The sequence below is a fragment of the Stomoxys calcitrans genome, chromosome 1 (assembly GCF_963082655.1).
Source record: "Stomoxys calcitrans chromosome 1, idStoCalc2.1, whole genome shotgun sequence".
In the NCBI taxonomy this organism is placed as follows: domain Eukaryota; kingdom Metazoa; phylum Arthropoda; class Insecta; order Diptera; family Muscidae; genus Stomoxys; species Stomoxys calcitrans.
In genome coordinates, this window is record NC_081552.1 from 257,396,210 (window position 1) to 257,412,352 (window position 16,143).

General features: G+C 38.9%; 1 protein-coding gene across 6 annotated transcripts in view; it reads right to left on the bottom strand.

Moving 5' to 3' along the window:
- Positions 1-3,973, bottom strand: part of LOC106087167 (PDZ and LIM domain protein 4) — a 75,346-nt gene extending 71,373 nt beyond the window's left edge. For 2 of the 6 annotated variants that reach the window (XM_013252103.2, XM_013252102.2), the window contains exon 1: positions 3,245-3,961. In XM_013252103.2, coding sequence (XP_013107557.1) covers positions 3,245-3,799 — 555 coding nt within the window. In that variant the 5' untranslated portion in view covers positions 3,800-3,961. Of the gene's footprint in view, positions 1-3,244 lie in introns of all 6 variants that reach the window. The other 4 variants (XM_013252101.2, XM_013252105.2, XM_013252107.2 and 1 more) reach the window with 4 other exon arrangements.
- Between the last annotated feature and the right edge of the window lie 12,170 nt (positions 3,974-16,143).

Sequence of the window (16,143 nt, forward strand, 5' to 3'; positions counted from 1 at the left end):
ATGTAGGGTACTTAAATCAGTTTATATTTGATTTATCTTGAAGAAATAAGGTAGGATATTGCTTAAGATCACAGATAGCTCAAGAAGTCATATCGACAGATCCGTACTGTGGAATGTGTTTATTGGAAGGTTTTATGGTTTATGTAACAAATTTCAGCCAAATGGGATAAAAAAGTCAAATCTAGGGATCCGTTTATAAGAGGGCGTATAAAAATGTAAATTATATGTAGTATACGCGCTAATAATCGAAAAATAGTAAATTGGCTGGGGGCCAGGGCTCGGGCCAAGCTCGGGCTTGATAGCCCACCCCTGGCTACGTCCCTGAAGAGGGCTATACCAATTTATGGACCAATGTTGATGGGATACGATGTGTGACCTCTATGGGCTCAGTTATTCATTCATGGATCTATCTATGGTATGGTGTGGGCGTTGGAGGGCATAAAAATACTTTATATACAAAAAATCAACCAAATCGGATGAAAATTAAGGCTTCAAGAAACTCATAAAGCCAAGTTCTTTTTATATGAGGCCTATATCTATATGTGAACCCATGTGGTTCTTTTGCAATTTCCAGCGACCCACTAGTTACTTAGCAAGTTACTATTCACACCTTCAAGGGCATACTTTCACTCGTATGAACGCTACCGTGATGTCTATAGAAGGACGGACAAGCGAAATGGAAATCGGATAAATGTTTTACTCTTTGTGCCTTCAAGAGGTAAAATCGCGGGAATGATCTGGTTGCCCAAAAAATAATTGCGGATTTTTTAAAAGAAAGTAAATGCATTTTTAATAAAACTTAGAATGAACTTTAATCAAATATACTTTTTTTACACTTTTTTTTCTAAAGCAAGCTAAAAGTAACAGCTGATAACTGACAGAAGAAAGAATGCAATTACAGAGTCACAAGCTGTGAAAAAATTTGTCAACGCCGACTATATGAAAAATTCGCAATTACTTTTTGGGCAACCCAATATATGAGGCCCAACAGTTGCACATATCTGGACCGGTCTAGACTTATACGAATACTGGTGAAAAATACGACTACCATAAATAAAACCAGTAAGGAAGGGCAAAAGTCGGGCAGTGCCGGCTGTGTAATACCCTACACCTACTCTATAAGTACAATGGGGGAGCTACATCCAATTCCGAACCAATTTGGATGGACCTCGGCAGATGTTTCCAGATGGGTTATTAAACAACCCGTATCAAATTTAGAGTAAAAATGTTCAAACTGTCCGTCCGTCTGTCTGTCGAATCCACGCTTACTTTCGAAGGAGTAAGCAAGCCGCTTGAAATTTTGCACAAATACTTTTTATTAGTGTAGGTCGGTTGGGATTGTAAATGGCCCAAATCGGTCCGATCTTGGGTCTTGATTTCTTGAGCCTCTAGAGAGCGCAATTCTCGTTCGATTTGACTGAAAGTTTGCAAGTGGTATTTCGTTTCGGTATTACTTAAAATAACTTTGCTAAGCATGGTTCATGAGCCGCTAGAGGGCTCAATTCTCATCCGATTTGGCTGAAATTTTGCATGAGATATTCTGTTATGACTTCCAACAACTGTGTTAAGTATGGTGCAAATCTGTGCATAACCTGATATAGCTGCCATATAAACGGATCTGGGATCTTGACATCTTGAGCCACTAGAGGGAGCAATTCTCATCCGATTTGGCGGAAATTTTTACCTCCAACATACGTGTCCAACATGGTCGAAGAAGTAAAGCTAGCCGCTTGCAATTTTGCACAAATACTTTATATTAGTGTAAGTAGGTTGGGATTGTAAATGGCCCAAATCGGTCTATGTTTTGATATAGCTGTCATATAAACCGATCTTGGGTCTTGACTTCTTTAGCCTCTAGAGGGCGCAATTCTCGTCCGATTTTATTGAAATTTTGCAAGTGGTGTTTTGGTATCACTTCCAATAACTTTGCCAACAACTGTGCTAAGTATGGTTCAAATCGGTCAAAAACCTGGTATAGCTTCCACATAAACCGATCTTGGATCTTGACTTCTTGAGCCGTTAGAGGGCTCAATTCTCATCCGATTTGGCTGAAATTTTGCATGAGGTGTTCTGTTATGACTTCCAACAACTGTGTTAAGTGTGGTGCAAATCGGTGCATAACCTGATATAGCTGCCATATGAACCGACCCTGGGTCTTGACTTCTTGACCCTCTAGAGGGCGCAATTCTCATCCAATTTGGCTGAAATTTTTACCTTCAATATATGTGTCCAACATGGTCTGAATCGATCTATAGCTTGATACAGCTCCCCTATAAACCGATCTCCGATTTCGCTTCTTGAGCCCCTACAAGGCGCAATTCTTATCCGAATGGACTGAAATATAACACAATGACTTCTTCAATGTTCAGCATTTTTTACCTTAAAAGAGAACCCGCGCAAAGAACTCAACAAATGCGATCCATGGTGGACGATATATAAGATTCGACCCGGCCGAACTTAGCATGTTTAAAGAAATTTTTTTTTAACAAATGCATTTCTCTGAGTGCACTCTAAATAAATCGGGTGCACTCATTAATAAGAGAAGTTTCCCATTTGGTCAAGTTCTTGGAATATTTGATTGACTATTTCTACCTATGAACCAGATAAGATAGTTATCAAGGGATTCAATAAGTAAAGTCGGTAGGACGGTTTATATGGGGACTTGCCTAGTTATAGTATCCTATCTGGACTAAGATGACCATTATCTTTATATTCTACACCCTAATATTCCGTTTAAAGAAATGTAGAACAACATCAACAACTTGACATTTTCTCAGTATCCGAAAACTCTCTCTCTCTCTCGCTCTCACTCTTTCTGTCTCTTATTCATGCTCTCCCTCGTGCACCTACAAACATACTCCTACATGATTTGCCATTAATCCTAATGCGATTTTCTTGTTCTGGTGTTTAAATGATGTTGTTTATGGCCAAAATGTTGGCCATATGACATTTCATCTGTTATATATGGGTACGTACGTATGAGTGTCTGTATGAGTATGAGTCGTTTTGTTTCAAGAGAATGTCATCTGTATTCTACATTATGATACACAAGAATGAAATGTTTACATTTCGGCGTATGTATGTTTATAAGCCAAATCGATTTGTTTACATTGCAGTTGCCTTGTCAGTTGGAAAAGAACTGTTACGACATCTGTCGCGTTTTGGAAGAACCTCGGATCCAGCGATTTTTCTTAATAAATATCGAAATTGTAATATGGGCATGATTATCGCTAGTGTAACTTACTTTTAAGGGAGTAGTCTGATCTGGGGGTGGTGGACTGGAAAATATTTCGGGTTCAGTCTCACAAGCATTTTCATTAGTGTGATAATCAAATTCGTCAACGGTTTCCCTGAAGCGTACGTGTTTCTTCGAACTGCCATAGCTTCGGTACTTTTTAAGCAAGCTCCTCGTAGTGCCGGTGCCATTTGGTTTACTCATGGTCATGCCTGAACTTGGGCTTATGCCCATGCCCGTGACCGGTTTGGCAATGGGATGATATTTATGATAATATTGACTGGCGCTCATGCCTGTTCCATTGCCCATGGCTGTTGTGGTAGCTGCAGGTGCCACTGCCGTCGCTGTCGCCGCCGCCGCCCCCACCATTGGTTTGGCTGTGAAGAGTTGTGGCTGATGATTTAGATGTTGATTATTAGGATGATGATAATGATATCCACTATCGGGCTCCCTTTGCAGCCGCTGCTGCAGCAGCGTTGATGGCTGTTTAGGCTGATGACTGTCATTGACATAGTCGGGCACTTTCCAAAAGGGTGGTCGCGGCAATAAATTCGTTTGACTCATTTTTCTTTTTTCGTTTCACGGACGAGGCCTTTTCTCGGTATTATTTTTTGGGTTTTTTTTGCTTGCGGCAAAGAACGCGAAACTCACGAAATGTCTTCACCCACTGACGGATCGACGGTAGCAGAATCACGCGCGGGGCTATAATACGATTTGCATGGGGCGAAAAAAACAGCCACACGTTGTTTTTCCGTTCGCTAGTTTTTCTCAATTGAAATGCTTTTCATAAAACATAAGATTTTTGTTTATAATATTTTTCAAACAAAAAGTAAAACGGCGCTCTTGTTTTCGCCACCACATCCATACTGAAATACAAACGTAAGCACATACAGCATGTGGCCAGCAGATTATGGACGCTCTGGGGTCATAGCTAAGTTTTTTTTGAGAAAAGAATAATAAAACATTTAAAAGCTAGCAATGGGGATGCAATTTCTATTCTGTTGCCCTACAACTTCCATTATGCCTAAAAATAGGGCTAGTCAATCGTTCTAGGTGTGCTTCTATTATTGCTCTAAAATGTCTGCTATAATATTTTTGCCCAATACTGTTCTAATATTTTGAGATCACAAAACAAACACAAAAAGAGATAATAAATTTTTCTTTCAGTTCGTTTTGATTTTTTTTACAGGTCAAAAGAATATTGGATACCGTTCGTTTATTATTCAATACTTTTTACGATTTAAACTCTCAGGTTGTGTGGAGAACATTGAATTAATGATCTTTCAACGAAGATCTAGTAAATCTCAATTCACTAGAGAAAGTTTATCACTTTGTTTTTTGCTCGAATTGGGTGTATTGTTATTAAATTATTTTTAAATGGGTCTCAAGGATGTGCCCAAATGACCCAACAAGAAAATTAGACAAGAAAACCATCATCACTTGTGTTTTTATTGCTTAGTGCGTACACAATGAAGCAAATAAATCATTGACTTAAACAGCAAATTCTGTCTCCACATAATTATAGTTTTAATTAGGACAGATAGTAGTGTATGAGACAAATGTTTCTCTAGAGAACTTAAAGAATTTAGGAAAAATATTCATAGAAATAAAATTGGAACGGCATTTTCTGTAGAAATAAAATTTGAAAATTCTCTGCGAAATTTTGTATCGAAATAACATTCAACAAAATTAAAATATCGTTGAAAATTTCCATAGAATAAACAAAGTCATCAAAGTTTTCTATAGAAAAAATATTGGCTAAATTTTCTATAGAAATAAAATTATCCTTTATTGCGCTTGAAAGCAGGTAAACTTAAAGAGCCCTGTTTCTGTCCCAGAAGTGTGCTTAACTCCCTACTTACTACACTACAGGTTGAAAAGAGGGTGGATATATTAACTCACCCCATGCCACTATGGGCATACACCTAAACAAGTAATCGACTTGTTGCGCCCTCTAGGTTAGGTTAGGTAAGAGTGGCAGTTCTTTACAGACTCATTTAGACAATTTTAGGTCCATTGTGATACTATAGTAGCGACAGTCTAAGGCTTCGGGCGGGAATCGAACCCACGATCCCTGCACTGGTAATCCAAGCACGCTACCAACTCGGCTACAGGGGCGACCAACTCGGCTACAGGGGCGACTAAATACAAAAAATAAAAAACAAGTAAAAAGGCATTAAGTTCGGTCGGGACGAACTTTGGATACCCACCACTTCGGCTATATATCGGTAGGTCGGTAGGTAAACCCCCTTTTGTCACAATCCAGTGAAAATTAGATAACTTATGCACCCAAATTTGGCACAGACATTGAGTGGCCTAATATTGTAAATATAAGTCATTGTTGAATTTTGTATTTCAAATTTCAACAAAATCGGGTAATAAATAAAGCTTTTATGACCTATAGATCCTTAACCGGCATATCGGTCTATATGAAAGCTATATCTATATATCTTTACCATATTTGGGTCGGATAGCGGGTGGCCTTAAACTACCCACTGTTTCAAATTTCAGCGAAATCGGGTAATAAATAGAGATTTTATGGGCTTCAGACCCTTTATCCGCAGATCGGTCTCTATGACAGCTATATCTGAATACAGCCCGATCTTTACCATATTAGGGTCGGATGGCGGGTGGCCTCAAACTACCCACTGTTTCAAATTTCAGCGAAATCGGGTAATAAATAGAGATTTATGGGCTTCAGACCCTTTATCGGCAGATCGGTCTCTATGACAGCTATATCTAAATACAGTCCGATTTTTACCATATTAGGGTCGGATGGCGGGTGGCCTCAAACTACCCGCTGTGTCAAATTTCAGCGAAATTGGGTAATAAATAGAGCTTTTAAACCTTTATCGGCAGATCAGTCTATATGGCAGCTATATCTAAATATAGTCCGATCTGAACCATACTTGGGTCCTATGTTGGAAGGCCTAACACTACTCACTGTTTCAAATTTCAGCGAAATCGCTTATAAAAATAAAGCTTTTATGGGCTTCAGATCCTTAATCGGGAGATCGGTCTATATGGCAGCTATAACTAAATATGGTCCGATTTGGCCCATTTAAGAATTTATTTCGATGCATTTTGCACAAGGGTTAGCATAGTTCAATTAGTGGAGGAATAGGTCAAATACCCAAACAACTGGTATAGTTCTGTTGCAATAGGAAGCGAAAGGGGATCACTGCCAAAGCGGCCACTCCCTTGTTAAATTCGCCACTCAAACACCCTGGAAGTATACAGATGTGGAACTAGTACTGCTTACTTTCAGATTGTAGCAATTCTAGCACAAAACTAGTTCCCTGCACCAGCGGGAATTGTGTTCCGGCGGGTTTACATGCCTGTTTTATGAGCCCTCATTACTTTTCAAGCAAATACCTTTCGTTTGAATCTCTATGTCCGTTGTAGATATTTAATTAACTCCCAAGACACTTTGCCCTAAATTTGGATGACAGATTTTTATTATACTCGCAGCAAATCGGGACATGTTTGCATCCTCCCTACCACCAGAGAGCCAAAATCAAGAAATGTGTTCAATAATAGCTTTGTTCGGAAACTCAAAAATTTGTACACATTTGCACAAATTTTTACTTTATTTGGCAGCAGAAGAGAGCGCGAGAGAGAGAGCAAATTTTGACAGTTAGAAAATAGAGAGCCTTCAAATTTCTAGTGGGACTTTTTTTGCCAGCAGAAATTTGCAACTTTGAACAGATGTTTTGTTAAGGTCAGCTGTTTTATGAAAAGAAGCCGTTACATGAAAATACAAAAGCTAACGGCAAAATGGATCAAAAAGGCAGAGGTAAGTAAAAAAAGTATAAATATTGTTTATTGGTAATTATTAAATTGTTTCATTTTTATTTACTTGTAATGAAGATTCATGGCAGCAGCTAGTGTTCAGGTACAGAAAACTCTACAAATGAAGTTGTAATTTTACCTCAAGTCGGTTGTTCTTCATTAGAAGGTAAGTGCAAAATTTGCGGAATTATTTGGAAACTCTTGAAAAATTAAAACATTGTACTCTTCCAGACACCAAGAAAAGAACAATTATCGGTTTCTTAAGTGTTTTGATGGAATCATCCCCATCGGAGAGCTACGATGAAACCAACACCATTCCTTTGAATTTGTTAAGGAGGGATGATGCTGCCATGGGATTGAGTGGGTCTAGCTGTGCAGTTAAACAAGTGACGCACAGTGGAATTAGAAAAGATTAGTGTAAATTATTCTGCCAATTGTAAACGAATACAGATATCATCAACGGTAACAAAGTGTCCGTAGCCGCCACATGACCAAATAGAAGGCTTCCTTAGCCTCACATCAGTGGTCGTAGCAATTTATCTAGCCACAATATGCAAAAGCATTAGATGGTTAGTCCAAGGTATCTTTGTCAGCACAACAAGTGTACTTTTGTATACGGTGATGGCACGTAAAGCAGTTTTAGTCCTATGCAGCCTTCGAAATGCATGCTGATGCTCGGCGAATGGAAATTGTCCAATGAAAGGGAGGGGAGGAGTAGTCTCTCATGGGTCTTTGCTACTGATAAGATAAGGGAGATCGGTCTGTACGACTCCTCTTACTCGTGTCCTTTACAGGTCTTAGTAGCGGGATCTGACTGACCATCTTCCAAACATCGGGTACTATAATAGTGTTCAGATAGGCTGAGGACAGTTGTTAGGTAATCGACTCCGGGCAGATCCAGATTCTTCAGCATCAGTGTAGAGATTCTGTCTGGAACCAGCGCTTTGCGCGAATTGGCGCCATGGATGATGCACAGTTGTTGTTGTAGCGGAGTGTTGTACACTGAAAGACTCCATCGGACCAATGCGGTACGTACAACCGGCTGCCATGGGATTGCACGGTAATTTGTAATGGCTCTCCAGCGGCACGGAGATCACTGATATACAAATGGTTTCCTTTTTAGCCCTTTAACTCTCGGGTCAATAAATTGACGTTTATCTAAGGAAAATACCTCACAAGTATCGCCAGCATTTGTTATTTTAAAACAATTAAAAAGGCGTTAAGTTCGGCCGGGCCTAACTTTGGATACCCACCACCTCGGGTATATATTTAAACCACCTTTCATCAAAATCAGGTGAAAATTGCATACCTTATACCCCATAGCAGCTATATCGAAATATGTTCCGATTTGGACCAAATACTAATAAGTACAAGTCAATGTTAAATTGTTTATAACAAAATATTGGTCTTTTTAGTAGCTATGTCTAAAAATAACCCAACGATACGGATGTCGAGAAACCTAACATAAGTCACTGTGTCAAACTTCAGTGAAATCGGATTATAAATGCGCCTATTATGGGGCCAAGTCTTTTAATCGAGATATCGGTCAACATGGCAGCTATATCCAAATCTTGACCGATTTTGGTCAAGTTGCAGAAAAATGTCGAAGAGTCTTACACAACTCACTGTCACAAATTTCGGCGACATCGGACAATAAATGCGCCTTTTATGGATCCAAAACCCAAAATCAAGAGATTGGTCTATATGGCAGCTATATCCAAATCTGAACCGATCAAAGCCAAATTGAAGAAATATATCGAAGGGCCTAAGACAACTGACTGTCTCAAATTTCAGCAAAATCGGATAATAAATGTGGCTTTTATGGGCCTCAGACCCTAAATCGGAGGATAATAAATGTGACTTTTATGGGCCTAAGACCCTAAATCGGAGGATTGGTCTATATGGCAGCTATAACCAAATCTGAACCGATCTGGGCCAAATTAACGAAAGTTGTCGAAAGGCCTAAAACAACTCACTGCCTCGAATTTCAGCAAAATCGGATAATAAATGTGACTCTTATGGGAGGATCGGTCTATATGGCAGCTATAACCCAATCTGAACCGATCGGGGCCAAATTAACGAAGGTTGTCGAGAGGCCTAAAACAACTCACTGTCCCAAATTTCAGCAAAATCGGATAAAAAATGTGGCTTTTATGGGCCTAAGACCCTAAATCGGCCGATCGGTCTATATGGGGGCTATATCAAGATATAGTCCGATTTAGCCCATCTTCGAACTTAACCTGCTTATGGACAAAAAAAAAAAAGAATCTGTGCATAGTTTCAGCACAATATGTCTATTTTTAAAGACCGTAGCGTGATTTCAACAGACAGACGGACGGACATGTCTAGATCGTCTTAGATTTTTACGCTGATCAAGAATATATATACTTGCAAACGGAATGACAAAATGAATATACCCCCATCCTTCGGTGGTGGATATAAAAATGTTTTCAAGCAAGCAAATAAAAAACAAACCAAAAAAACAATCAGCTGTTTTTCTGCAAATTTTCACTGAAAGTCGTTCGCGTACTGTAGCTTGCAAATTTTTTAAAGAGAGTAAAATGGCTCCTACTCTCCTGCAAATTTTTACTGGAAAAGACCTAATATTTTTACTCTTTTATACTTTGATGACAGTTGTATATCCCATATCAACTAAATAATGTTTTTTGTTTTTTTGCCTAAGAATCATAATGACATTTTACAGGACCAGCATTTATTGGGTTGCCCCAAAAGTAATTGCGGATTTTTCATATAGTCGGCGTTGACAATTTTTTTCACAGCTTGTGACTCTGTAATTGCATTCTTTCTTCTGTCAGTTATCAGCTGTTACTTTTAGCTTGCTTTAGAAAAAAAGTGTAAAAAAAGTATGTTTGATTAAAGTTAATTTTAAGTTTTATTAAAAATGCATTTACTTTCTTTTAAAAAATTACTTTACGCAATTACTTTTTGGGCAACCCAATAATTACAAAAATATTTGTTACTAAATTTGTTGGTATGATACTGTATTAGCCGAAATATATCCATACGAATTTGCGAATATATTCCGAGAAAATTATTTTGTATTTTCCGTGGCTGTTGCTTGTTTGTACTCAAACGTTCTTGGTATTTATCAAACAGATTCGTATATGAAATATCTCATTAAGGAATGCCTGCCTGCCTGACTGGCTGAGTGTTTGTTGGGCATTTGCAGAACGCAGCTCGCAGAAATCAATCATTGAGATTTGAATTTCAATATTCGTTTTTGTTTTTTTTTTTTGTTTTTGTTTGCTCATTTTTGTTCAAGGAGTATTGAACAAATGTATCCAAGTACATATTCGTAGAAGTTGATTAAAACTTATGCACATATGATTGGGAGCCGGCTGCCATGCCTCGCCAGTTGTCTCTGCCTGCCAGTGGTCAATGTACCCTACCCTGGCAGCCCCCTAGTACATAATACACATATGAATGGACTCGTATGTGTGTATATAAATCTGTTCATCGGAGTATGAGGTCAAATGTAGGCATTGGAATCGTAAATGTTTATTTTCTCGGTCAGAGTAAATAAACTAGCGCCAGTCTCAGTGGAAATACCTACATACATCAATCAAACGTTCAACGTTGTTGATGTGAGAAAGATCTCTTGGGGGATGGACGATGTTAGGATGCCGCCAGCCAGTATCATTTGACCAACATGATCGGACTCATTAAAATAAGTTATTTTCATTAGGCAGCTTTGACGATAGATAGACAATTGGATAGGTGCTATTCGTTCCCTGCGGATAGATACAAATGGGAAAAAGCTAATTACGGCAAAATTTTTACTATATTTTTATGATCTATGATGGTTTGGAGGATTGTACAAACAGATGTTTTTGTACGATTTAGATATGCCATTGGCGATTTGGTCCATTTCGTTTTCCCACTCTTGTTATGGCTTTTGGTTGGGTCGTTGCATTCATTCAACCGTTGTCAATGTGTCTGTTATTTAGAATGTCATAAACATGTTAATTATCTGTAGACGCGGAAAAACGTCCTTAAACCGCACACACACACACACTCACACACCCTGGCATCCTCACAGATAGATAGTGCTGTAAATCGCTTTGTTAGGCAGATTATGGTTGCCCAAAATACTCAAGCTCCTCTATCCGATTTGTGGTGCTACCAGCATAGACGTGTAGATATTTCGGATTTAGTTCATGTTTGTCGGTCATTAACACTTGTTAGTCGTATTTTATTAATGGTAATTGCATGGTCTTTTTAAAAAACCCACACACACACACACTTCACTTCTCTGATAGATATGTAGATACATTTCGTTTATGCGAAGAAAACAAACAAAACAAAAAAAAGAATAGAATATATTGCGAAAAAAAAACTGATTTTTTCGGCATGCATTCACTCGTCTGTCTTTATTGACCTCCAACGTCAGTGAATACGTTGTTCTACATTTTAAGAGATGGTGTTAAGTGTAAACACAAAAAAGGTTGGACGACTCAGTTGAATAGAATGGATTATGCATACAATATCGGGCAAAACGTTAGTTAAAGAAAATAAGGAAAGGTAAGGGAAGGGAGGCCACCGTAGCGCAGAGATTAGCATGGCCGCCTAAGACGCTGAACGCCTGGGTTCAAATTCTGGCTGGACCATCCGAAAAAATTTTCAGCGGTGGTTTTTCCTCTTCTAATGCTGGCAACATTTGTGAGGTGCTATGCCATGTAAATCTTCGCTCCAAAGAGGTGTCGCACTGCGGCTATAAAAAGGAGACCCCTTATCATTGAGCTTAAACTTTAATAGGACTGCACTCATTGATATGTGAGAAGTTTGCCCATGTTCCTTAGTGGAATGTTCTTGGGCAAAATTTGCAATTACTTACCTACTGGATGGCCAAGATGGGAACTGAACAAAACAGTTTTATTCTGATGATTCGATCTTGTGCTCTTCTCCAACAATTATTGAGATGTGTACCTCCACTTGATCTCTCCATCCAAGTTTCGATCTTCCCCGTTTGCCGTGAGTGCTATATTTGTTGTTGTAACCACATTTTCATGTAGAGGTGGCAATCCTCGTCAAGCTCCTGTAGGTGAACAACCTCGTTACGGTCCAAGGACCGATCGCCGCAGAAAGAGGGTGGCCATTGCTTATTTAAAGGCACCAATAACTCGCTTTGTCATATCGAGCATCATAGTCACTCTGTAAAAATATCAGCATCGAGCTCAAATACCATTTATTTAAACCCAATATTGCCATTGGCTTAAGACGAGTTTATGGGATGAGTCGTCCTCAAACATTTGGGCCCTAAATTTTTACTCTTTGGTGGGTGTTTTGGAAAAGGGGCGTTGTCCCAAATACATGCTCCCACATTTGGATTTTACATTCGTTTTCTACTCCCAAATACCTCTATTTGAGCCCCATATAGCGATGGTCACTAAATAATTGCTGTTTGTGGGGTGTTTTGGGGAAGAGGTAGACGCCCAGAAAATTGGTCCCAAAAGTGGGTATCAACGCCGTACTTTTCTCCCCAATACATTTTATTTGAGCCCCACTTTGACGTGTTCGGTTTAGGGGTGTTTTGGGGAGTGGGGTGGTCCACCAAACACTTAGCCCTGAAATTTTATCAACATCATTCTATACTCTCAAATATCATTTATTTAAACGCCATATTGGCATTGGCCTTAAAATTGGATATCAAATTCGTTTACTAATCTGAAATACCTTTCATTTAACCCCTTATTGCAAAAGTCAGTCCGGTTTCACTCCCTTTAAGACCCAAATTGTCATATTTGGGGGTTGTTATGGGGGTGAGACCTCCCCTAGGCAGTTGGTCCCGAATTTTGATATCATATTTGTGGTCTACTACCAAATACTTTTCATTTAAACCCCATATTTACATAGTCGCAAACATGACCGGTTTGGGAAGAGTTTGGGGGGTGGGGTAGCCGTTCAGTGACTTCGCCCTGAAAATATATATCAGATTCATGTTCTACTCTAAAATAACTCTTATTACCCTATATTGGAATGGTCAGCAAATACGTCCTATGTGTTATGGGGATGGGGTGGCCCCACATATTGATATCAGATTCCTACTTTACTCCCACAGACCTTTCATTTGAGCCCCATATTGCTATGTTCGTAAATTTATCCACTTTTAGGGGCGTTCTTGGGAGGAGTGGCCCCCCAAACACTTGGCCTCACATTTCGATATTAGATGCGTATTCTACACTCAAATACCTTTTATTTAAGCCCCATGTTGACATGATCAGTAAATAATCCCTGTTTGGGGGACCTTTGGCGAAGGGGTGGACCCCCAGAAACTTGGTCCCACATTTGGATATTAGATTCGTATTCTACTCGCAAATACCTTTCATTTGAGTCCCATATTGCCATGATCGGTAAATATGTCCGATTTAAGGATGTTTCGGGGGTTGGTGTGGTCCTCCTAACACTTGGTCCGACAATTGAAAACCAGATACGTTTTCTTATCCTACATACCTTTTATTTGAGTCCCATATTGTCGTGATTGGTCTAAATATTTATTTGGTAGGTTTTAGGGTGGGTACCTAGGTACCCCATCCGAATTTGGATACCAAAATTTTTATTTTTAGGGTACTGTAAGAGAGCACACAAAATTTTGCTTAAATCGCACCACCCATCACCGAGATCTGGCGTTTCTGAAAATTAAGGTAAGGGGGAGGGTCCGCCCCACCTTCGGATTTAAAAAAATTTAGTACTCTATTTTCACCACGGGATCAGTATGCACCATCAGTGAAAATTTCATGGAAATCGGTTTTAGGCGTTTTTGAGTCTATAAGAAACACACAAACAAACACAAATTGATTTTTAAATATAAGATTTGTCTTCATCCCAAATATTCAGATGTAGGAACTCTGCAACATGGATTGATGCGATAGTTAGTCGAGCAAGATCGGCTGGGCAGTCGAACAGATGACTTTTATCATATGCTATCCCTGATAACAGACGAGAACATATCTCTTACCTTGGCATCAATTCTAGCGTAGTAGAACTTGAAGCGGTTTCATATGCCCCAACGTTGTTGAGTCCAAACTAGTCTGCTTTGCTGGGGGAAGTTAACTTTTTTAGGTTTTATGGACGGCGGATGGTCTACAAGAACGTCATTCTCTTGACCGAACATAACTGTTAACCGATTACGTTACCATATCCTCCCGAGTGCTATTTAAACATTGATTGACGATGATGAACCGTCTCTCTCTCTCTCTAGGTCATATAGATCTAATCTGACGTGTCTGGGCCCTGATTGGATGGCTGCTGCGAGAACAGCCCGGTAGATACTGATTAGACAACAATAAACAGTGTCCTCACACAAAAACAAATCTTTGTCCCCTGGTGGAGGTGGTCCACATGACAACTGAGCAGACATTCCATCGCAGTTCGTAAAGCATTGTTCTGGCCCGGATTATTCCACTGCGTGTCCCTCAGCCGGCTAGTACATACTGGCGCTGCATATTTTACTATTGTACGGGCAATTGTCTTATATGTATGTAGTCAGCAAGTAAGCTTGAAGCGATAAATGGTGTCGAAGATCTCACCACACCTTGGGGAACTTGCTGTTTGTTATTTACATGTCTTCGACCACTTAATCCGATATTCCTGAAAGGCAGTTTTTTTTTGTAGTCACATATTTGTATGTGGAGACAGCGATCCTTCTCATGCTCCATAGTTGGGCAAGCTTGTTCCGTTCCATAGTACCGATCGCCACGGGAACGTTATGGTCATTGATTATTTAAAGGCGCCACTAACTCGCTTTGTCATATCGAGCGTCACAGGTACTCACTTTTTAAGCAGGAGTCGGTGCCGTCTGGCATCTCACTGAGACTCTCCATTCGACACCGCTGATTATACGCGATTGTAGTTACATCTATTCCGTAAGCAGAGGGTTCCATTATGAGCAACCTGTGTACGCGTCCGGTAGCTCTTAGCTTAGCTCCTACCTTCTTGTGATGACGATGAACACCACACAGATCGGAGCTTATACATATTACCAGAATGTTTGGTGCTCATTTTCACTGAGATTAACTGGTTCATCATGCTCTGCCAGGATCTAAATGCACATCTTCATGAACATCGCTGAAAGCACGTATCACATTAAAAAAATTGTGTGTATTACACTACATCTTGGCCAATTTTCCAATTTGTACACTAAATTTTAAGGAAATGCCTTTTCCCACAGCAGAAAATCGTGGAACAATCAAACATGTCTAACTGTTATTCCTATCACTTGAAGTTTATTGCATATCCATCTCATTTAAGTTTATTCATATACTTTAACATCGACCAAAATCACTTTATTTACCAAACACTCAAACAATTCCAGTTTATTTGTACTACACTTTCTACTTAATTGATTTTATGTGCTTTTAAAAATCTATGTATTTGTCGCTGCAGAAACTATTCGCTATTTTCTGCAGGTTATATAGGTAAAATAATTTCTTACAATCCCATACTGCAATGTTATGAGCACAAATCTGGCACCTTTTATCACTGTGCTTTATTTACTGTCTCTCTTTCTCTCTTCATTTGACAAGTGCAGGGTTGCCAAAACCTTTTAATAAATAAAGCCTGTTGATTTTCGTGCAACATATGACTATATATGTAAATCAAAAATTTTAGGAATTGAACAAGATATACAAACTGCTTGATCTTCTTTTTTTAATAATTAAAAATAGTCCTTTGAACTTGCTATAAACGGAGCCAAAAGATAAAGAAAATTTGTATTTAGTTATTTTACAAATTTTTTCAACACAATTTAGCGTAATTTCGTAATAATTTTTAAATTAATTTTCTATTTACGAAGGACCAAAAAGAGGAATTGGTTAAAATGCTACATTCGACATGCCAACTTGCATAAATCTAATCTGTGACACTTTTACGATATTAGGAGAACCAAGCAGACCGTATACCTTAGTCGTATACGGTCTTAGATGTAAATTAACAAAATGGTGCTTTGCCAAGTTGCTGAATGTAATGTAGATAAAGTTTATAAAATCACATACAATTGTGGAAAATTTCTAATTTTAAATGATACACAATGAAATGAGCCGGTCAAAATAGCGACTAAATTTTGACTACGAAAAAATGAAATTTTTTACCCAATGCGT